General features: G+C 40.6%; 2 protein-coding genes across 2 annotated transcripts in view; one reads left to right on the forward strand and one right to left on the reverse strand.

Annotated features, from left to right (window-relative positions):
* The window catches only part of LOC138020831 (E3 ubiquitin-protein ligase rnf213-alpha-like), a 500094-nt gene extending 490875 nt beyond the window's left edge, over positions 1 to 9219 (forward strand). Inside the window, 5 exon segments of the mRNA XM_068867751.1 lie at positions 1562 to 1636; positions 1731 to 1925; positions 4755 to 4844; positions 7297 to 7469; positions 8464 to 9219. Of these exon segments, the coding sequence (XP_068723852.1) occupies positions 1562 to 1636; positions 1731 to 1925; positions 4755 to 4844; positions 7297 to 7469; positions 8464 to 8632 (702 nt within the window). The 3' untranslated portion in view covers positions 8633 to 9219.
* Positions 8157 to 22500, reverse strand: part of LOC138020907 (uncharacterized) — a 21780-nt gene continuing 7436 nt past the window's right edge. Inside the window, exons 2-8 of the mRNA XM_068867805.1 lie at positions 16643 to 16897; positions 15109 to 15297; positions 14168 to 14878; positions 13327 to 13756; positions 12378 to 12875; positions 10196 to 10401; positions 8157 to 9772 (exon numbers count right to left, since the gene is read on the reverse strand). Of these exons, the coding sequence (XP_068723906.1) occupies positions 9309 to 9772; positions 10196 to 10401; positions 12378 to 12875; positions 13327 to 13756; positions 14168 to 14878; positions 15109 to 15297; positions 16643 to 16897 (2753 nt within the window). The 3' untranslated portion in view covers positions 8157 to 9308. The remainder of the gene's footprint in view (positions 9773 to 10195; positions 10402 to 12377; positions 12876 to 13326; positions 13757 to 14167; positions 14879 to 15108; positions 15298 to 16642; positions 16898 to 22500) is intronic.

Here is a 22500-nt window from a genome sequence, read left to right on the forward strand (position 1 = left end):
CTGCCTCTCATCTTAGCTCAGGGTAACTACTTCACTAGAGGTGGGCAAGGGAACATTGGTCAGTACAACTGGGACGCTCTTGAAAGGCAGCTGATCGACAGGTTCATAGGGAGAAGACCACTGATTGATTTCAAAGTGAGTTAAAAAGATACTAGTCGTTTGCTCACGTGAATTTAACTCTATTCTTATGAAAACACTATCTTGTGTAAGAATCATGGCCCGAGTTAGGTAAAAGAAAACTCTACATTTGAATTGCAACAACAACAAAGGCCTTAGCGGAGTTACACCTAAAGCCACTCCATTTAATTTTTTATTTTTCACTGAACATCCATTGAGATAGTATTCAGTAGTTGTTTTCAGAAAGTTTACAATCCCAGCTTGGTTCTGGGATGGTTTTTTTTCAACAACTTCAGTGCTCGTTCACCAATGGCCCCAATCTGAACGTATATACTTTTCTTTGGTTGTTTGGTGCCCAGGCATATAACAGTCTCGAACTCTATAGGTCCTAGATATCAATAGAAATACGTTATCTTTGAGTTAAGTAAAAACCGTATACAAGAAGATGTCAGCTTCACTTCGCAACATGCAGGGCATGTATTTTTACGTTGTTTTGCACGGGTTAGGCCTGGAATCGAGCAGAGTTAGGATGATACATAAATGGTAAGGTTTCCAAAAAACCCTTACAACGAATACAGTAAACAGTGATAAACTAACGCCAAAAGCGGCGAAAAGCTGATCATAAGCCCTCTAAGGATATAACTGAGACCAAAAAGAAAGTCTGCCGGACAAACCCCACCGTCCGAGAGTTTAAAAAGAAGATGAAATCTGAAACAATAATTCTTCCATTCTCGTTTCCAGATCCCAGCGTATCTCTTAGCCGGCGGAGCCTTCTCACGTAAAAAACGAAGGGCTCTGGATTGGAAACATAGGAAATTCAAGTTTTTTTCATTTGTTAGCTTGCGAACATTAAATTCTTGAACCGGAAGTAAAACTGGGATGAGGTGGTGCAATGGGGTCTGCTGGTGCGATATGATTGGATTGTCTGTTAAAAACTATATTACGGTACTTATAGTTTTAGTTTTAATAATGTCCTCTCGTCCTCAGCATCTACTTTCGCTGTTTTGATATCAACAATGTTTTGAGACATTTGTATAGAAGGTTTAGAGAGTTTTCTTGTTCCGGCCTAATCGACATTTTGCTAAGTTGAAGCCACTTAAAGTTTCACATAAAGACTCTTTGAATGTAATGCTTCTGAGTGCTGCCATGTTTAGTACTATTGACGATTCATGTATGAATTCGAGAAAGTCCTAGAATCTGGGACCAGCAATTCCTATGTCTCCAGAGCCCGTCGTTTTCTCGTGCGAAGGCCCGAACAGCTAAGAGAACGATGGGATCTGGGAAGGAGAATTTGATTGGTCAAGCTATGGGAATTTTAAATTGAGTGTGCTTAATCTGACTCGCGCTTCTAGAAATAGTTACCATTCATAGGCGCCTTTGGCTTCTTGGTGGTTCCCTGATCAAATTTTTTTTTTTTTGAATTTGCTTAAAATTCTCACTACAGGATGAAAGGTTTGCGTTCAGCAGAGAGATTCAGCTGGACTTCGTTTTTGCTGCTGTGAAAGTCAAAGTTCCTCAGGTATGAGAGCATTTTAAGAGAATGGAAAGGCTTTTTCCTATGGATTAATGAAAATATAGTCTAACTAAACTGCATACATTTTGCTTCCGCACAGATTCCGTTAAGTTCAGCCGGCAGTCGTCAAATCATAACCGATCTCCGGTCTCTCACAGACATCTGTGACGGGTATCATCTGGACATTGCCATTGGTTTCCTTTCTTCCACCGGTGGGAAACCCGATATGTTACTGAATGAGTACCTGGGAGGGGTACTAAGCATGCCTCAGCAAAACAGTCTTCGGAGTCTGAAGGTAATAATGACTTTTAACCTGCGCATTTGATCCCAAACTTCCCTCGACTGATGAAGACACTCGACAGTATTGTCTAGACACTGGATCTTTGAATTAATTTTCTTAATCTACATTCATAATTCTCCAAACCAGAGTAACATCAACCTGGTTGCAGTGTGAACCCTAACTAACGTTACTCTTGGCTTAGTTTACCAATTGACAAGACGACACTTTCTACGCAGCCACGCTCTTGTCATTTGCAGGTTCTTAAGGTGTTAACAATGGTAACTAATTTAACTTAGAACTGAAAGCCAAGGTTAATGTGGCGAGTGTATCTGGATCATTTTTCGATAAACGATAAAACTAATACAATAATAAGAAACAGTTACGTATTTACCTAACAGTGGGAGCCCGTATCCAGGATCCTACAACTTCAATACCAGGTGTACGTAAAGAACAACAGCAAAAGCAAGGTGACACACGCTAACACCATTGACCGGGTGAAATGGTTGTGCGCATGCGTGATGTGTTGGTCACACCGGGTTGGTGTTCGCGTGTGTCACCTTGCTTTTATTGTTGTTCTAAGTAAAGGCATTTTCACAGATCAAGCTATACTACGACCAAAAAATCAATTCTTCTTTTTCTTTGGATTTCAAAACTGTTAGCTATACACTAAGTGACCCAAGTTTTAAGTCTTGATTTAAAAAAAGACGCCTGTTTATCTTAACTGGAATTTTCCTATTTAATGGTCCGCCATTACTTACTTTAAAATCTTGAGAGAGCTTTGTCGAGGACAAAATCTTCGGACGGCAGACTCACAAGTTTAAAAATCCAATGCGTGTGTACGCGGCTGAATTAACATGCAGCATGGGAGTTTCGGGCTTTCAGATTTTGCATATATGTTAAGCTGCATTCACACGCTGAGGTTTTAAGCTAGTGCATGAGCAAGTGACATCACATTCCGTAGATCCAACCCTCTGAGGTCCAATCGGTCAGTTTTGAACGTGAGTTATAACGGACGGTGAAATCCAAAACTTACACTTAAAAGTAAATAGTCTTCGGATAAAGGTCAAACCTCAAAATTTTTGCCAGTCGGGTGTTACGCAAACAGACCTTCAAACTCTGAAGAAAAGAAAAGGAAGTGATTTTTTTTTTTAATCATAGTAGCACTTTAAATGAGATTGGCTTGCACGAGTGACCATTTTCAATCCCATGGGCAAAAATTTCTCATACAAGACTTATTATTTGCTAGAAAGGTCTGGTTTCGCAGGAAAATCAATCATAAAATAACTCGATCTGTGAAAACGCTGTTAGACAAATACATTGAAGTTGTACGCTCTCAGTCATAAGCTCCTGCTAAAAGAACATAGGGATACCAGTATTCCAGAATAGAATTCTCTACTTGCACAAATCCCATAATACAACTCTTTTACCCCAAAAAAATTTGCATAGGCTCTGTTTTCGATTTCTCTTGGGACAACTTCATTTCCAAGGAGAAATTGCAAACAATTAATTTGAAAACTTTGGGGGGGAGGGGGGTAAAGAGATGTATTGTGGGATTTGTGCAAGTAGAGAATGCCTGGATTGCAAGGATGAAGTTTCAAGAAGGCAATCGGTATGATTGTTAGATCATCATCACCAGCTATTTCAAGTTATTAGAAATAGCGGCAAACCTTGCTAAGTAATTAGATGTAACCTCTAATTTAATTGGCTCAGTAGGTCGTAAGCGTTTTTTTTGTTTTTATGTTCGGGTCCATTGCCTCAGTTGTATATATTTAGTATTTCCTAAACCAATCCCGAGAGCCGTTGTTAAACTTGCGTCCTGATACAAGACGAACACATCGTCTTGGCCAGACATTTTTGACATTTGAGCCTGCACCACAACAGTGGCTTTTCCCAATCGATTATAAAAATGGTCTACAAAATTACAAAGCTTTGTATGAGAAGCGATGGAATTACGGAAAATACGAGAACAATTACAGTTGTTTTTTAGTTTGCCAAATCGAGCATTATTCAACGACGTTTCAGCGCCATATTAATTCCATACCTTTCCCTCGGAACGATATCAATTTGCAACTTCAGATCCAGTCAAGGCCTTACAAATCACTGACGAAAGAATCGGAAGATGACATACTTGATAAGAAATGGAAAAAAATCTTTAGACGCTACATAATTCGCCCAACTCGAGTCATAAAATACAGATAAAACCCTATCTGGAAAATAAAAGTCTGATATTCGCTTATAAATTTACCTTTCCTTTCGGCTGTTAAAAACCGTACCCAATGAAAGAAGTCCCGAGAAGAAAGGTTGACATGTCGCGCAGTTCCGTTCCTTGGTAAAGAAGGCAACGATTTCTCTGTCTTTGCGCTATGTTCTCGCACGAAAAATCTGCATATGTGGTACCAAATAGCAAAAGCCAGGCTTTTTAAGCCTGCAGTTTTCTAGGACAGCAGTTTAAAGTTAAGCCTGCGATCGTTCTTCAAAGCAGTCTCAAGCCTTCGCACAAGAGCATCTCGCGGGAATTGCGCGCGCAGTTAATTTTCATGTTTGAAATTTCTTGTGCTATTGCAAGTATTTATATTTTTGCTGGCGTTTAAAATAGTTTATTTAGAAGATACCAATTCTCAAAGTACAAGCCGACTCGAGGATCATACATGACGAATAAGAAAGATCACAAGACTTCCTTAATAATTCTTTCCATATCATAAAATGTCCCTCTGTTTCGAGCGAGTTGCTGTGTCATACTTGCTTTATGCGCGAGCTCAAATGTCCAAATTTTTTGGCCATGGTTCATCTTTATTAACAAATCACCATGAATTTGTGTGAACTGTGACTTTGTTCTCTTCGTAGGCCCAGCAGTGTTGTCAGTTACGTCATGTGATCGCCCTGTGGCGCTTGCTTTCCCTGGAGAGAGCGAAAATTCTGATAACACGAGGCCAGGTAAGGAGCTTAAATGTTCCATATCCTCATGAAAATCGGAATTTAGAAAATGAATAGAATTTAAACGCTAAAAGATTTTAAAAATGCATTTAAAAAAGGGAACGACGTTTGGGCGCTACGTTACGCCATTATCACGTTAAAAGTGAAAACGGGTAAGGTGTAGACAATACGTAAAATATTTTCGGGTCTTATTGGTATAATTTCCAAGGTACGAAACACCATAAGGAAAAAAGAAAAAGAAGAAATGTACGAAAGTGTCACGTAACAGTTTGGCAGGAATGGAGTAGGCTTGCGTGTTAAGAGAAGGCTTGAAGTCCTTTATACACAACACCTCGTAGACTAAGCAATCAAACCTTTCAAAAGGTGGCCAGTCTTTGTTCTGTTGTTGCCATGCTGTGTTTCAAGGTGTTTACCGATGGTTGAATAACAGTGTTCACTTATGCGTTGATGTAAGTGTCGGGCAGTGACCCCGACATAATTTGCATCGCACAAATCACATTGGAACAAGTATAGAACGCATTGAGTGTTGACGATCGGGGGCTTGTTTTCCTTGGCACTCAGAGTTTGTGACAGTTTTCTGCTTGTGAAGACAGGTTTTACGTTAACATCGATCTTTGTTCCCAGAGAACAGATATCTTTGCGTACGCGATCGGCTGATCGCTGATCTTTAAAAGGCAATACTGTGTAAACAGATGGGTCTGCTGAAGGCACGGTGTGTATTTCATTATCTGGTTCCTGGCTGAACTTTTATATGGTGGAATCGACAATTTTTTTTGGATAGCAAAGCTTTGAAAACGTGGTGCGTAACTTGTTGCATTCTTTTACAAAGCCCTCTTTGGTGGAACATAGACAGTACGCACGGTTAACCATCGTGTTGTCTAGGCCTTTCTTGTATCTGCTGTCGACGTGGCTTTGGAAATGGATTAGCAGTCCTGTGTCGGTTGGTTTTCTGTAGACTTCAGTTGTTAGAGTGCCACCACATCTTGTCAAGCTGCCAAACTGTTTACGTGACACTTTCGTACATTTACTCTTTTTCTTTTTTCCTTATTGTGTTTCTTACCTTGGGAATTCTACCCAAAGGACCCGCAAATATTTTACGTATTGTTTCACATTTTATATATTCGTATTGCACCTTATACTCTTTCACTTTTTAACTTGATAATGGCGTAACGTAGCGCCGAAACGTCATTTGCTTTTTTACATGTGTTTTAAAAATCTTTTAGCGTTTCAATATCGGAATTTACAAGAAAAATGCGACTTAAGGGATGGACGAGTTTTCATAGTTAAAAATCCATATTTTTGTGTGACACATCTTCCACAGAAGAACTGGAATTTTCAAATTGCAGGTTTATGTGGTAAATTCGAAAAGCGTGTTGTTTCGTTCACTGGAGGCAGTGTGGCCCAGTGGTCAGGGCGCTTGCCTTGAGATCCGGAGATCCCGGGTTCAAGACCCGCTCTGACCGCTCGTTGAATTTGATCCTGGTAGTCCCTGGTTCAACTTCCCAGCCGCACTTGTAAATAGCCAACTGGTTTGCCTCCAGCCAGTTGGGATTCTTAACAGTTGTTGTTCTGTTCTGTCGGTTCGTTGTGTTTCATTGGCCTTGAAAAGCCCCTATGGGGAGCGGTCAATTAAGTGTGTATGTATGTATGTATGTATGTATGTATGTCAGCAGCCACGTGTTCCTGAATGTACGTCGCAATAGGCCATTTCCGAGTTCATGTCTGCCTCCTCTTCAAAGCGAGTCTAAGTGCGAAGTTTTTCTTATGAAAATTAGTTTTCATTCATATGTAAAGTAAAACTAATTACGATCACAAAAACGTCGCACTTGGACTCGCTTTGAAGAGGAGGCAGACATGAACTTGGAAATGGCCAATTCCCTTGTTTACCGAGAAGAGTAAGACTAACGCGGTTATTGCGTTACAATGGCGGCAAATAGGAACGTATTCGGCAGTGATTAACTTACTATTCGTCCAGATTGCATACCTTTTTTCGTAGAGATGCTCTAGATGACGAAGGGTTTAAGTAGGAAAATGGAAAAAAATAAGTTATGGTCGATCCACGGACCGGAGCGTATGGAGCAATTCATGAACTTTACCCACCAAGCCGTCCAACCAAGCCGTCAACACCAGCAAAAACCAATGTGGGTTGAGTTTGCTGGTTCTCGACTCTGCTCCGAGAGGTTTTATCCTGCTACTCCGGTTTTCCCCGCTCCTCAAAAACCAGCATTTGATTTGATTTGCGTTAATTTGTTGATCTCAGTTTACAGTGTCCCCAATTGGTCCTCCAGCGCTAGGAGACTAGACACTTAATTAAAGTTCCAATCCTTTTCACATTGTGTTCATTAAGATATTTTACTCATTCAGACTCCTCCACCGTTTTGTTTTGGTGGGCGCATAAAAAACATTGTTGATTCATGTTTACAATACAGATGATGTTTGCGTCATTTTGTAGGATCCCTTTGAACAGATTCCAGACAATTACAAGCATGTTATCCCTTCGAAACAAATGGTGAAATTCAGCAATAAGATGATTAGGGTTGATTTGGACCGTTTTGTTTGCGAAGTACTGGAACTCATTCTGCTCAATCTTAGGGTTGAGCCTAGACCTGGGGAGGAGGAAATGAGGTATTTTACTTGCAGTTAGTGCAGACCTTATTGTAATGGGTGATCGGTCGTAAGAATTGAAGGTTGTCGTGTTGTGAGAACAACACTTGTTCTTTGAGACTGTCAGGGAAAACAGAATAAGATGATACATGGTCAAGCAATAGTCTCCCCCCGATTGTCTTGTAGACACCTGACAGCTTTAGGAGGATTGTTTGTGGTTCTTTTAGGTTTTAATTTCGAGTGTCGAAAATAATTTGATGATTGAACAGTAAATTCGTGGTTGTTGCGGATTTGTACTACTGAGCAGATTGATTGACAAAAATTCGCGTCTCATTCTGAGAAATCTATTGCTAGTTTCCGCTTTTATCGACGGGCATGTTTTTCAACTAAAACGAAGAAAATGTTTGAACAAGGGCAAAGTTCTATTCCCAGAGATTAATTTGGGACTCTAACACGGTCGAAGTGTAGGATCCCCACAGATTCCGAAGGAATAAACGGATTTTAACACGCTAGTAATCTTCCCTAGTAATCTTTACCTCGCCGCTTCTCGGCTGGCTAAACATCCATCACTAGCCATTGACACGAGTTGCTCGCCCCAGTTGCTCGGAGGTGAATAGCAAAGTATATGCGGGGTCGGAGTAGCCAATCAGAGCGCGCCTTCAAACTATCCACTGTTTAAGTATATATAAATAGATTTAACAACGTTCATAATCTTCATGTGCTCACTCTTTTATGCTACACATGCGTATCTCTTTTACACAACTTATAAGTAGGGTGGGGAGGGTACATTAGAACTGGTATACTACATGAAGCATCACACTGCCCCCTTTAAGACTACACTTTTTGACTGTATACATTTGATATATAGGAGGCCCAAGTCTCTATACTGCGACTTGCAAGTCAAAAAAGAGCGAACCTTAAACTAGGCTCACCACTTACAATCAATCAAGTTTAAGACATCAGCATTCGCACAGGTAACCCAGTACTAATTCAAGCATATCATCTCTTTCCTTAGCTTGTGTGACTATATACAATGGCATCTCGACAGCAAAGGACACGATCCAATTCAAGGACTCGACGAATTGCCGCAAAATGTGCAGCTTAAAAACGTGATCTCTGCGTGGCGAACATCTGTTGAGTTGTGTGACGATTATCATGACAAAAGGGAGTCTGCATCGGCTTAAGGCAATTATTATAATACGTCACTTCCTGTTGTTAACCTTTTTTTCTTGGTCAATTCCTGTGGTTACGCTGACGTTATTTGAACATCAGTTACTTGCAAACGAGTAGCAGCATCTGCTGCCTTTTTATAATGTCTTTAAGTAGTCTTTTTCACTCTGCGCTTCTTTGCCCAGATTAGAAATGGGGCATCTTCATATTCTTAAATTGAATTTTTGAGGAAGGCGAGAGATATTTGTGGAATTGCAATTTTACTTTTGGGGAGTTAGTTGTTGTTCTTTTTTGAAGAACGGCATCGAGTATCCGTCTCTATCCCTCGAGATGAGAAGATGATTCATTTAAGAATTTTACCGAATTTGCACAAATAAGAAAAAAGCCAAAAAAAGTACAAAATGCAACATTATAGACTCATGCAAAAGATGAGCAATCACTGGAGAAAAGCTTTTTAAAGTAAGAACAAATCATAGCTTACACCAAAAGAATTGACGTCATGTTCGTTGTTACAAATTCGTCTATAGGGTAGAAATGAGAAAGTACCTCAATATTTTGTGTGGTTGTTTTGTTGAATGCCCCCATTAAACTTGGAAATGTATCCTTTGTGTCTCTAATCAGCGTAATACTAGCCCAATAAGTAAATAACTGTAATATTATTTCGCCATGTTGTAAAGAATTGGCTGTTTTTTAGTATTTTGTTGAATTAGCGAACCACGTGATCAGATTACCTTGTCTGAGCTTCACTTCAGAGGGATAAGGAATCCCACTGACCTCAAGGTATCGCAGGGACAAATCACCCGAGGTGGACATGATTTCGAACTTCTTCGTTAAAGTACCGCCTCGGTTGATAACGGCGCATTCTAAGGTCCCAATAGCGTATGGGGTATAGAAAGAGATCTTATACGGGCAAGAAAACTTGGGGTCAAATTTCAGTGTGGCATTAGGTGCCGAAAACAACTGGCCTGAGATAGCAAAAGGGATATGCCACAACACCATATGAAATGTGTAGTGGGAGGTGAGCCATGGAAGACCGTCTAATCCGTAACCAGCTCCTGAGTAGAGGCCGTGAAAATTCCATTGATCGTTCAGGTTGGAGCGCACGTGTTCGATGGCTGTCTGTGCTTGAAGTAAGGCTTTCTGAGGATCCATACCTAAAATTACCAAGGAATCGTGTGCATGAGTACCAGAAAACCAAGACGTGTTTAGGATAAAAACATATCAAGTACGGAAATTTCATGGTCTGTCTGCGAATACTACCGCACCTCATCCAAGAAAAAAAGAATACTGGGAAACGAATGATAACAAGAACAACGACCTTGGGAAATAACAGGAAGCCTCGGTTACGAAACGGTGTTGACCTCTATGACGTTTTCCTTGGGTACGCCATAAACGCTCTGGTTTTCCAACCTCACGAATTTCTCGAATTTGAAAAATCTTGCAACCGACATCCAGGGTATGCCGACGGAAACGAAACTGTTCTTTTTCTGTTGTTTTTTTTTTTTTTTTTTTCAATTTGTGAGTCATTGTGTTTATTACATTCCTTAATAGTTAACATCTGTCATTCCTTGGCTTACCTAAGTGAATCTGCAGTGCTGTCCAGTCAGGACTTCCTCCCATCCAAATAGATTCATGTTTCGTTATAAGTTCCTCCAGTTCTTTGACAGAGATGTCCTTGGGACACGACCCAACGCTTTTGTTAACCGGGTGGTCAGTGGCCATAACTCGAAGGCCAAACGGTGTATCATTAATTTCAAGTTCTTTTGACAAATGCGACATTATCCTGTAAAAGGTAAATATAATGTTTATAGTCGTATAGTTTTCAATAGACCTTTTTACCGATACGGCGGCCATTTTGATACAAATCAATTTGCCCCATGAGCATCCCATAATGTCTTTCGAAACAATAGAAATCAAAATGGCCGCCTTATTTGTAAAAAGGTCTATTGCCAATCATCTCCATAAACATGTCCGCTGCAATTATCCCGAGAATACGGGGTTTCTTTAAAAGTTTGTTTCTTGCAAAGTCGCGCAATGTTGGGAATGTCTCTTGTAATTTGATCTTCAATCAATCATGGCGCAGTGGGTTCAATGTTGACGTCACGAGCCAATCTGCATTCGGACAGTTCATCACAACAGCTATGCAATGTAGTTTATGACGTCAAACCCATCCCCCTTCCTTGCTTGGTGCACAGCCAAACTGTGACAAACCATTTATCCCTCTTTAATAGCCACTTTTGAAAAAACATATCAGTGAGATTAAGCATGCGACGTTTTTGAGCCGCGGACGGCAACCGGAAGTGAGCTGTTTTCCCTTTTAACCTGTCTTGTCACTACCACCTTTATATTGCTAAGTATCTTTCCTCCGTTAGAGATAATTAGGTTAAAACTACTGTCCTGGCATAAGAAATGTTTATTTCCGGTTGCCGTCCGTGGCTCATTAACGTCGCGTGTTTAAAGTAAAGTAAAGTGGTGCATTTATATAGCGCCCTTATCACTAACGTCTCAAGGGCGCTTTAAAATGATCAATTTACCCCCAGCGGACTGGAAGCATATACAGGCGCAAATTGCAGCCGCTTCTAAGCAGTCCATGCATGCTGGTACTCATTTCACCGACCTCGGAAGGATGGAAAGCTGAGTGAACTTTAGCGGGAAAGAAGGTCGCCAAATATTCCAGTCTCGGCAGAACCGGGAATGGAACCCGGGACCTTAGGGTTGGAAGGCAGAGATCTTACCACTGCGCCAACCCCTCCGCTCTTAAACTCCCTAATCTGAGGAAAAAAGGTTCTAAGAAACAAAATGGGTTACCGAAAAGCGCTGAGCATTATTGCAGCGGACGAGTTAGTTATGGAAGGCAACGTGGCGGAGTGCTTACACTACCGGGTTTCCTGGGTTCAAGTCCCACTCCAACCACGAGATCAAGTTGATGGTCTTTTGTTCACGTTCTCGAATTCGCCTCTTAATCTGTCACCCTCCGGCGAGGATCTTATATATTTTTTGTGACTGTTCCCTTGGACCTCGAAGGCCTCTAAAGGGGTGGTCATTTGAGGCATGCAATTGCCATATTACACCATTTAAAATTAATAAAACATGTGGTTATATGTATAATTAGAAATACAGCTGAGGTCTTTCTTTATTGTAGTTAATATGTCCTTAAGCGTGAATGTCTCAACTTTGCCAACCCGTTAGTTGTTTCTTCTTTGTCCTCATAGTGTCAAACCATACGTTTTATTTTTTTCTTTAATTTTTCAAAAGGCGTGGGATTCTGGTTGACTATGTAATATTATTCTCACAACCTGGGGTGGGTCTGGGTGATATTACTGACCGTTGAGGGGGATCTTGCGGGCCTATAGTATTGATCACCTTCCTTGGGTTTTGTCGGCCTTTCCTCCCGCAAAAGCTTTTTTTAAAATCCATCTACCTACGTATCTTCCACAAACACTTTGTTGTTTCCCCTCGTATGTTAATGGCTTAAAGTTTAATACCTTTATTTCGAACCTGCTGTGATTTATCAGAGCGGAGACTAGACACGATCATCTTTACCCGAAATCAGATTCTGTGGATGGATTCCTGACCTTTCTGGATAATCCAAGTAAGTATATTCATCTTGCGAATGAGACAGAAAGTGTTCATTCGAATACAAACAAAACATATTTAAAATGCAGGGCCCTTTAACATAAAACACCTAAGAGTTGATCTCTGCAAACAGTTTTCATTGGTCATGCTTTAAAAATTATAATTTGGGAGTAAAATCCTTACCTGTTTGGATCATCCAAATGTCCTAGTCCCAGCGTATAGGCCCACACTTGTGCATACAGTGAATCACTCATAAGCCACGACGGAGAACCAAGCCTTTTATCCCACCAAGCGTGATAGTATCCATCTTCTTTGCTCCATAATTCTTCCGAGATTTTATCCAACGCGATTACCAGCGCATTTGTAACTTTCTCCAATAATTCTGTGTCTCCCATAATTGTCGACAGCTCTTGTGACACGCGCAAAGCCAAAACATACATGAAACTGTTGAATGTTGTGTGATCGTATATATTGATATACAGAATATCGTAAGTGCATTGCTGTCTGTGAGGCAACCCTGTTCCATTTGTTCCGGTGTCAATAATCCAGCCGATAGCCCTTACCACATGTGGCCACATGTCTTCAAAGAACTCCTTGTTATTGGTCCATTGGTATATGTGGTACGTTTCTATAATAAACACTGTAGTGACGTCACCCATGATTCGCTGAATTGCTGGAGCACTAGGAAAGAAGGCGACAGCGCTAAATTCCCTGTATCAATACATGCTTACTAACTGAAATACCTGAAACGCACTTGCTTTTCCTTCCGATAGGATTCTTTTAGCCTGCAGTGCAGGCGCATTTTGATGGTGATCGAATGGGATAATGCCGCCATCTTGGAGAGTAAAAGTGATGGAGAGCTGGGGAGAGTGACGAGTGATAAAATTTCCCAGGGACGAGGACTTACACTCTGCGTTTAAAATGGAAGACTCGTGTTTGAAACATTTAAGGCTTCAACAAGCCTTTGCTGACAAAACAAAGCCGGCTCTGCAAGATAGGGTTCTTTAACATAAGGCATCAGGGTGTTATGAAACTCATTTTTTAAAACGTTTTTGGCTAAACCGCGCAAAAACGTTTCATCTGTCTTAAACACAAAACAGGTTTTACAGTGTGCGCTCGAAAACAGACTCACCTGTCCATTTTTGATGTCGGGGACATACAACCAGTCTCTAGTGTTTCCAAAATATGACCATCTGGCCTCTGATACTTTGCCCAGGCTCTCATGACATTCTCGACCAGATCGGGATAAAACAAAACATAAGGAATCTCTCGCTGAAAGTCATTGTGTACGGAATCAATATCAATGCAATCAAAGGCTTCATACTGTCGCCATCTTCCATCACGAAAGTACATTCCACTACGCCAGAAACTTAATCCGTTGACCAAGACATCCTGCAACCAAACAGGCAGAGTCTGGACCGAGCTACTATTACTACTGACTATCATTGAGGCATGCCACGCGGTTATGCTTTCCAGAGTGGAGGGTAGTTCACTTGAGAAGTACAAAGATACTTCCTCGCTGGACTGGAAAAGGTTGCCATAGTAATTACCAAGAATCTCCCCTTAAAAAAAAAATCAAAATTAAAGAGTTGAGGATCCATTTCATATTTATCAGTTCACCACGCTGAAATATTCGACAGTAATTATCAAGCAAATCAGCAATAACTCCTAACTTTTGAGTTGGATGAACAATAGAAAACTTGTCGAAAAATCAATCACCGTACTCAAACCTGAGGCCCGTTTCTTGAACGTCCCGTAAACTTTTCGGGCTCTAGAAGCGATTTACGAAACTGCCATACGCTTGTTTGGACAAGCAGTTTTTTTGACATGTTTTGAAAATCACAAAAAGCAAACTATTTGTTGTGTTTGATGACTTAATATTCCTCCGTTCATGAGATACAGAGGGAATTGTGACACCCGAAAAGAGCCCGAAATGTTTCGGGACTTTCGAGAAACAGACCCCTGACCCGTACCCGTGAAATCTCTATTGGGATAAAACCAGCCAAGCACCACTGTAAGTGTTTGTTCCTCCCCAGAGTTAATGGAGCTCCTTACGGATGCAGCACCATAGAATCCATTTTCTTGTGATTTCTGTGATAATGGCAGGTAACCGTGTTCAGTAAACTGCTTCCAGATTTCTGCAAAACTGTCGCTCACCATAAAAGAAGACCTGGCTCCCATCTCAGTTAAAATAGTAGTGTTACCACTTTGAGGATAGCTTCCAGGCCTGTTAAGGGTCAACATTGAATCATGAGTTGTCCACGTGCTCTTTTGACCGGACGTAATGCCCGGTTTCCAGGCGTGAAGGGGCACGTCGTTAAACAGAAGACATGTTTGGTTTTCTGTAACCACTTGCCATGACATACATTCCAGTCCATGAACACAAAGGTTTGCACACTGAGTGGCATTCAGGTCTTTAAAGCTGGCATACGGCTTCCCAAGTCTTTGTGTGTCCGGTTGAATGCCCAACGGTAAGTTCAATAAAAATGAAACTTGCACCGTATTCTCGGTAGGATTTTTTATTCGCAAAGAAAAAGCAACAGCTGGAGTTGTAGACGACTTGGAATCGCGTGGTTTCAACGGTGAGATAGCAAAAAGATCCAGTTCGAGGTCATCAAAGGGTTGATCGTTTACCGTTAATTTGGAGACTGGGAAGGAACCAGAATATGCCATGGAGCTGACTCCTATTTAGGATGAAAAATGTCAATCATTTAGGTTCTGACGTCCAATGCAGGTTTAATTATAAAGTAGTACTATTTCTCACCTCTGCCATTGACAAAAACCATCAATAGAAATATCTCGTGTTTCTAATATTTAAAGAATTGAGTTAACTTGAAAGATATCACTGGGCGCAACGATACTAAAATACGAAATGGGTTTGTGCAGTTCGCGAATTCACGAGCCCTTCCCTTACCAGGGTATCCCTTGGGTGGGTGGGTACGCAGAAGTTTTGCGATGCTTGAGGTCTCAGTTTGAACACGGACGCCAAACACAGCAAGATCCAGAGCTACGTAGTTAAGTTTGGCCGAGCCTGCAGGAGATTGGTTCTCTACAGTCCACTCGTGAATGGAGCCATCTGCGCGGAGTTCAAAGGATCCTGTACCTAAAAGAAAAGGAAAATAACGAGAAGACATAATAATTTTGAGGGATAATTATTATGATTAACAATTCTTTAAAAATTGTTGGATCCGACCTAAAAAAGTATAAAAAACTAAATTTTCGGCAACGCTCTGTTTGCCTTCATCAGAGTAAAATGGCGAGATGAATAATTAAAAGAGCTTTTAAAGGCATAATTATTATGATCTGCCTGTAATTGTGGCGTTGAATATGATTTAAACACTCCCTTCCGTGTTTATCCTCTGCTGCCTAAGCAGTTTTCCATACACTTAAGTACTTTCTTGGAAGATAAAGATAATCGCCTTTTTGTGGTCAAAGGTTTGCATCACAGTTTCTTCTTGAACAATATTTTTTTCGAAATAACATGAAAAAAGCCGTGTAACTGCGTTTCATTTCATCTTAGGGGAGGAGTTTATTGTGGACTCCATGTTACTCAATTGGATGAACAGCTATCTGGAAAACAGACGACAGTTCATAGAACTCACAGGTAAGAGATAAGCTATGTTGTGGCCCACCCTCTCTGCTGGGACCAAGGTTTATCGCGTACAATAATGATCTTCCAGATATCACCAAAGGCGAGCTAGTAACTTATGCTGATGACACAACTTTGCATATCATCGGAAATTGTATGGAAGAGGCTTTTCATGGTCTAGATAATGTTCCACGAGACATTACTTCCTGTGGCAGAAACGAAAAAAAATGACCATACACCGCGGGAAGTCTGAGGTAATGATAATATCCCGTTACGTTTTCTGAAACCAAGCACACCCGTTATGCTGGGAGATAAGGTTCTTGATTTTGTGACTGAAAGGAGATGTGTGGGAATTATCATTGGCAACCAGCTTCCCTGGCATAATCACTTTGAGTTCGGGCCGGGTCGCATTACAAACCAATTTTTAATTTGGCTGGAAAAATCGAATTTTAAGACCTGAAATAAAATGGATAGATAAAATTTACGGGCTCATTTCGATTAAGTTAGAATGCAAACGTCAATCACACAGGCGGAATTTTAGCGGTAAAAATTTTTTTCAGTCACCTTTGACGGCGGCTTCCTTGTTTTATCGAAATTTGGAAAAAGTGGTCAGCTCCACCCAAGCACACCTGCGTCTGTGATGTTTTTGTCCGATTTTGAAATTTTTGAAAAAGCGCCAAATGAGGGATCGCATTATTGAGTTGAACACGTTTTTGCAAGTCGTCTCTAATGCGACCACGGCCTCACCTTATAAATCTTTCGGAAAAAACGAATGAATGGTTCAAGCCACCTTAAATACAGTTTACTTTCCTAGCATTATTCCTGCTGAATAACCTCAAACTAAAATCGGATGGCTTACCTAGACCACCTAACGGAACAGCACTGCGCATGCCCGATGGAGGTGACTGCTGCTTATCAAAATTCGAAGGGTTCTGAAATAAGTAACTTCTCAGTCCCAGTAAATCCCAGCCAAAACGAATGGTGGACACATTTTCAGGTTCAGAGTAAGAACTGCAAAATTGATTCCAACCAAAACTTTGATTCGCATTCACAAACGAGGGACCATTGCGGAACTGGAGAGCGTCAAGGTAAGGGACGATATTGTTTGTTTTTCCTGTAGGAAGAAAGGGACAGTAAAAAGCATATGGCTCATATACTAAAAGCAAGCAGCCCACGAGGGACTGAACAGTTAGCGTCCGCTGTACAAAGCACAACTTGCTAGGGTGGGGACGCGGGTATTTTTTACGTTCGCCACTCAGCTTATGTAAAGCTGTTATGTGAGACAAATGCAGTCGCTAAGCTTGCATTACATTTGAATCTCGTAGTAGGTTAATATCGAAGTTAACGGCTCGGAAAGACTAAAGTGAGCGATTCTTGTGCAGTTGCAATTCCTTTTTGGGGGCGAGCGGGACAAATTAACATGACAAAACATTGTCCGTGGATCAGCTGATTGCAAATTGGATCGGGTTCGTTGATCATTCGGGAATTTGTTTGCTTTGAGTAAAGTTGGTCCGGTGACCCTGTGTCCAGCCTTTTCTCCATTTATAGTGGAATGAAAAGCAACAAAATGCCATCTAAACCATCACGGATAACCAAGGCGATGCTCGTCTTATAGAAGGAGGGCTAAGTCTTGTATACAAAAATGTGGTTTTATCAACGGAGTTGCTAATGTAAATTGGCCACCGTACAGAGATTCTAAAAGCTGACCTTTCGAGCGTTAGCCCTTCGTCAGAGCGAATCAAGGAATTGTGGGTTATGCGTAGTTTTTATAGTGGAATAGGAGCTACGCTATTGGTGGTAACATGGCAACGTGAAAAATAGAAATTGCTGTTCCAGATTCTAGCGGCTTTCCGTCGTTCCTAGGTGTAGGGAAAGGCCGCAGATAGCCATGTGTTTTTTGGAGTAGTTAAGGAGATTAAAATGCCGAGCGACTGGCTTAGATGCATCCTTGTCATTCTTCTCAACATCGCGAAGGTGTTCGCGGAATCGGTCGCCTAGTCGTCCACCTGTCTGGCCAATGTATAATTTATTGCATAACGCACAGGTTAAGCAATAAATTACATTTGCGGAGGTACATGTGAAACGATCGGTGATCTTAACAGATCGCTTAGATCCCGATATCTTGCTAGTGTTAAGAATGAAATGAAAAGTTTTGCAAGTGCCGGGTTGCTCGTTAGTTTTGAGCGCGGTTCTAACTAAAAAGTTGCCTACGTTTTTGTCGCGTTTGAATGAAATAAGTGGAGGTTGCGAAAAGATTCTACCAGTCGTGGGATCATTTTGGAGTAATTCAAAGTTATTAAGAATGGTACTTTTGATTGCGTGATTATGAGGATGGAAAGTGAGGGTGAATGGAATTCTTTTTTTATTAACTTTGCCAGTCAAGCTGGCAGAGTGCCACAACAGCTTGCGTCAATCACTGTGGCCCCTTTTTTACCCTCCCAACCATGATACACAACAGAAAACAGACCACAACACCGGGAACTACGTTCCCTACTCTTAGCGACAAGTGTGTCGGTTCTTTTACGTCCCACAGGATTATTAACATTGAAGGGTTGTGAGACGGGACCTCCGGCTTATCGTCCTTATCCGAGAAGACTTGAAAGTCTAACCATTTGTAGATGTAGTTACAAAGGCAGCACTTTCTCCTCAGTTATTTAAAGACCCTGAGTGTTGGTCAGGGCGGAGTTGAACTCACGACCTCCTGCGTGACAGCCCGGTGCTCAACCAAATGAGCCACCGGTGCGCTTAGATTTTTGAGACGTTTGTAGTGCTGACTGTCGATCAAATTGTTGGGCGCGATGATGGCCCGCTTAATTTGACCATAGCCACGTTTTTCGAAGAACTGGCCCATCTCCTTTGAGTTGCTGGAAAAATCGGAGTCATCACTACCTAGACGTCGAAGTCTACGAAATTGAGAATAAGAAATGGAGTTCTTGACATGTGATGGATGTGACGATGAATACAACAAATAACTGTGAGAATCTGTAGGTTTGTAGTGCACTCTGGTACATAGCACGTTGCCACTAATAGAAACTTTGATATCTAGGAAAGCCAATGAAGATTCCGAAATTACCCGGATGAAAAGAATTGAAGTCTTGTAAGTTGATGAATTTTCAATGCAACATTAATTTGCAGGTAATATATGGAAATCCTACATTGACAGCAACCTGGTATTGAAGTAAACACCACTTCAAGGCTGTCTGTGACTTAACGAAAAAAATACCACAATCAAACTGTTTTCGATTAGTTTATTATAAACAGCAATACATAAAATGATAAAACTGAAGACTTCGACATTTTTTTTCAAGCAACACCCTCCCATACCACAAAACAAAGTTTAAGGAGTAAGCCGAATGAAACTAAATCACGAATCTGTATTTTTCAAGAAAAAAAAGAGAGAATGGATCAAAGTAAAACTCATCATCAGCCGGAATAGTCATTTTGTCATTAAAAAAAGCAACTATCCAAAATATTAATGCCTTGGTAACTGGGGATTTAGTCAGTTTTGTGGGCAAGTAAGCGAAGAAACTCCCCCGGTAGGGGGGCCAAGAAAACTAAATTATTCAGCTTTCTTGGAAAAACAAAAGGGATAATATTAAACCAGCGCAGGAGCCCATCAAATTTAGTTTCTATCTACACTTATTCCTTGAGTCAACCCTTTCCCGAGAATATTTATTTTAAAACAGTTTTTGATGCGTGTTTGTTGGGTTATACGATGTAAAACAATAGCACTGTCATAGCTCTGTTTTGATTGGGCTTTTAACCTCGCAACTCCCTCAAGAGGCGTTCTATTAATAACTATACTCCGGAAACGGATCGCTCCAAGGCCAGCATGAAAGATAGAGGCACCACTTGATGGGTTCCTGACGGGCGGGGCTGAAAAAATATATGGCGAAGGGAGGAATAGGTAAGGTAAAAAGGTAAAGTCACTGCTCACGAGCCAGAAGGCCCATCAGGCCCATCAGGCCGGCGCTTATCTCCGGTTTCAGTAGCATTAAGCGACTAGGAGTAAAGTAAAGTGTCTTGCCCAAGAACACAACGCAATGTCCCCGGCCAGGCCCCGAACCCGGACCACTCGATTCGGAGTCGAGCGCACTAACCATGAGGCCACCGTGCCTCCCATAGGCAAGGTGGGTACTGAAATAATGTTCACGCCAGTGAGGTTGTCATCAACGAATTTTTAGATCAAATTTATTCATTTAGCTATAGTAAGAAAAAAGAAGGTCATCGTTTTTGCATCAAAGAGGATTATATTGTGGTCGAATTGACTCCGAAAGGTAGAAGTGATCCAAGTGTCTTTATCCAACTCACGTGGCAGTCAATATTGTTGATATTTAAAAAACTTCTCACAATAAAATTTAATTGTTTTTGAACGTCTGGGTTTTTTTTTATTTTTCCTTTTTTGCCCGCCTCGAATAGCCCTCGCTAATTGGGGGCGAAAGCTCTGTAAGTGAGAATTTTTTTAAATCTAATAAAGAATGTTTGTCAAAAATGCAAACAAAAGGTTATAAAATTACGCTCAAAGAAATTTTCAAAACCTTAATTAAAACCTATCCTTTTGGACACAACTGAGAAAAAGTTATCCAAGACGCCCTGATATCTTCGTTTGCTCGCCATGATAACAACACAGAACATGCCTCCAAACGTGCGGTTTGTCATGTGCGAAAGTTATAAAAGACATGAGTCACAAAAATAAACTTTATTCCGTTCTCGAGGAACAAGAAAGCGCATCCTAATCCCAACCTAGAACTGAAAAAGGAACAATTTGACGTGTTGGAGCGATATGCCTGGACAAAAATCTGTGCTAAATATGTTACCAACGGGCGGTGTTGTCAAGTGTTGCCACGGATTTTCGATTAGAATTTGTGTAACGTGGATATGTAAAGCAGATTGTGTCGCTGTTGAATGCACTGATCCGGGATTAGTTTCAAATGTTAAAAGACTGTCTTTGTTTTGTATCGTGGAAGATGAAAGAGAGCGAAACACCAGACTCTAACACGAGATTCTTTCGAAAAGAATAAATTATTCTTTTAATCATAAAGCTATGTCTTCGTTGAAGGATCTTTCACGTTAGATTCTTCGTCACCAGAGAAGGTTTAGGATTCTTTTCAAAAGAAGATGAGTTCTTTGGGTAATAGTTTCCTTGCTGCTCTAAAGAAGTAGAGGTCTTGAGGGAAGTATCATTTTGCTGCTTTTCATTATTTTGTATAAACAGAAAATGACTGTTCTTCACCAAATAATGACAATTTTTGAATAGAGATGTATACTTCTAGTTGGATAAACATGTTGATTTTTAGAATCCATGAACATATAATGTGCTTTCCAAATTTAGGAAATATATGTACATTGTACATACATACACAAGGCAATACATACAAGCCATAATCACAAAAACAACTCTGTTAATTTAAATTTCACTAAAATAATTACGGCACGTCATGCGGCATGAAAAAATCAGCCAAACTATTTAGCAAATGAGATAAGTCCATAGAAATGAAAACAGCTTGTAAGCACAAACTAACATGCAATAGAAATTCTCTTGAGTGGATGGTGTAGATCTTAAAGTGAGTGAAATGAAATAAGTGGAAAGTGTTACACAAAAACAATTTTTGTAATTAAAATCGATCACTGTCCATTTTCCTTAATCACTTCTATCCCAACAAAAAAATTTAGCCGATATGGAACTAATTCAATGCACACCCAAAAAACCAGCATTAAACAGGGCTGTCATTAAATTTTCACCTGCAATATATCAAAAAACCGATTCTAGTTTTCATTTCCTTCACAATGTGAGCTCAGGGTTAACAGCTGGTACAGGTGAACGTTCTTTATGGCAGCCCTGTGAAAACGTTCCAGTGTGACAATTTAATTGACAACATTAGTAATAGTACAAATTACTTCATAACATAACATGGTTTGACATGGTATGAGTTAATTGCCTAACCCTTGCCTGACATGGGCATGTTCTGTTCTACTTCTCACCTGTTGTGCGACAAGTCAAGAAATGGACTCAGGTGTGTTTACGTGTCAGGGTTTCCATTAAGTTTTAAAGTAGAAGGGACCTTGTGACAGAGTGAGAGGGCACCCCTATATATAGTCTGGCTTTTGATCTTGAGACCTCCTTTGAGCAATGGTGGGTACTGTACTCAGTGTAGACGGGTGCTAGTACCCAGGTCCCAGCTTCTAACAAAACCCCTGCATGTAGGTTAGTTCAAGCTCCTGTGGTGGTGCAACTGTTAATACATGTAATAAGAGGCTGTTAACTTTAAGCTAAAAGAGTAGAGACACCTTTTCTATACTAGGCATTTTTTTTTGGACGAATGCTAAATACATACTCTCAAGAAACTCAGTGCAGACATGTTGGCTTTCTTAGATACTCTAGGTTAACCATGTAATGTACCCCAGACAGAGCAGAAAGACTCTGTTTGTATGAACTTACTTCCAGAAGAACCTCATTGTCAACAATAATGAAAAGCTGTTGTTCATAATCGTTGGTCTCTGGGCACAGCATATGAACATCCCCACTTAAAACTGTTTAATTCACATAATCGTTTAAGTAACGTTGTCAAATTCCTTTGGGAGAGCAGAGAGATGCACACCGAAAGGTCAATGAAAATATGTATCAAGCAAAATAAAAACTGCAAAAGCCAAAAGTTCTTCATGAGGTTAGGACTAGTCATCCTTAATGCACTTTATATTCCATTTTTACAGATAAGC

This window comes from Montipora capricornis, chromosome 2 (assembly GCF_036669925.1).
Source record: "Montipora capricornis isolate CH-2021 chromosome 2, ASM3666992v2, whole genome shotgun sequence".
NCBI lineage: Eukaryota > Metazoa > Cnidaria > Anthozoa > Scleractinia > Acroporidae > Montipora > Montipora capricornis.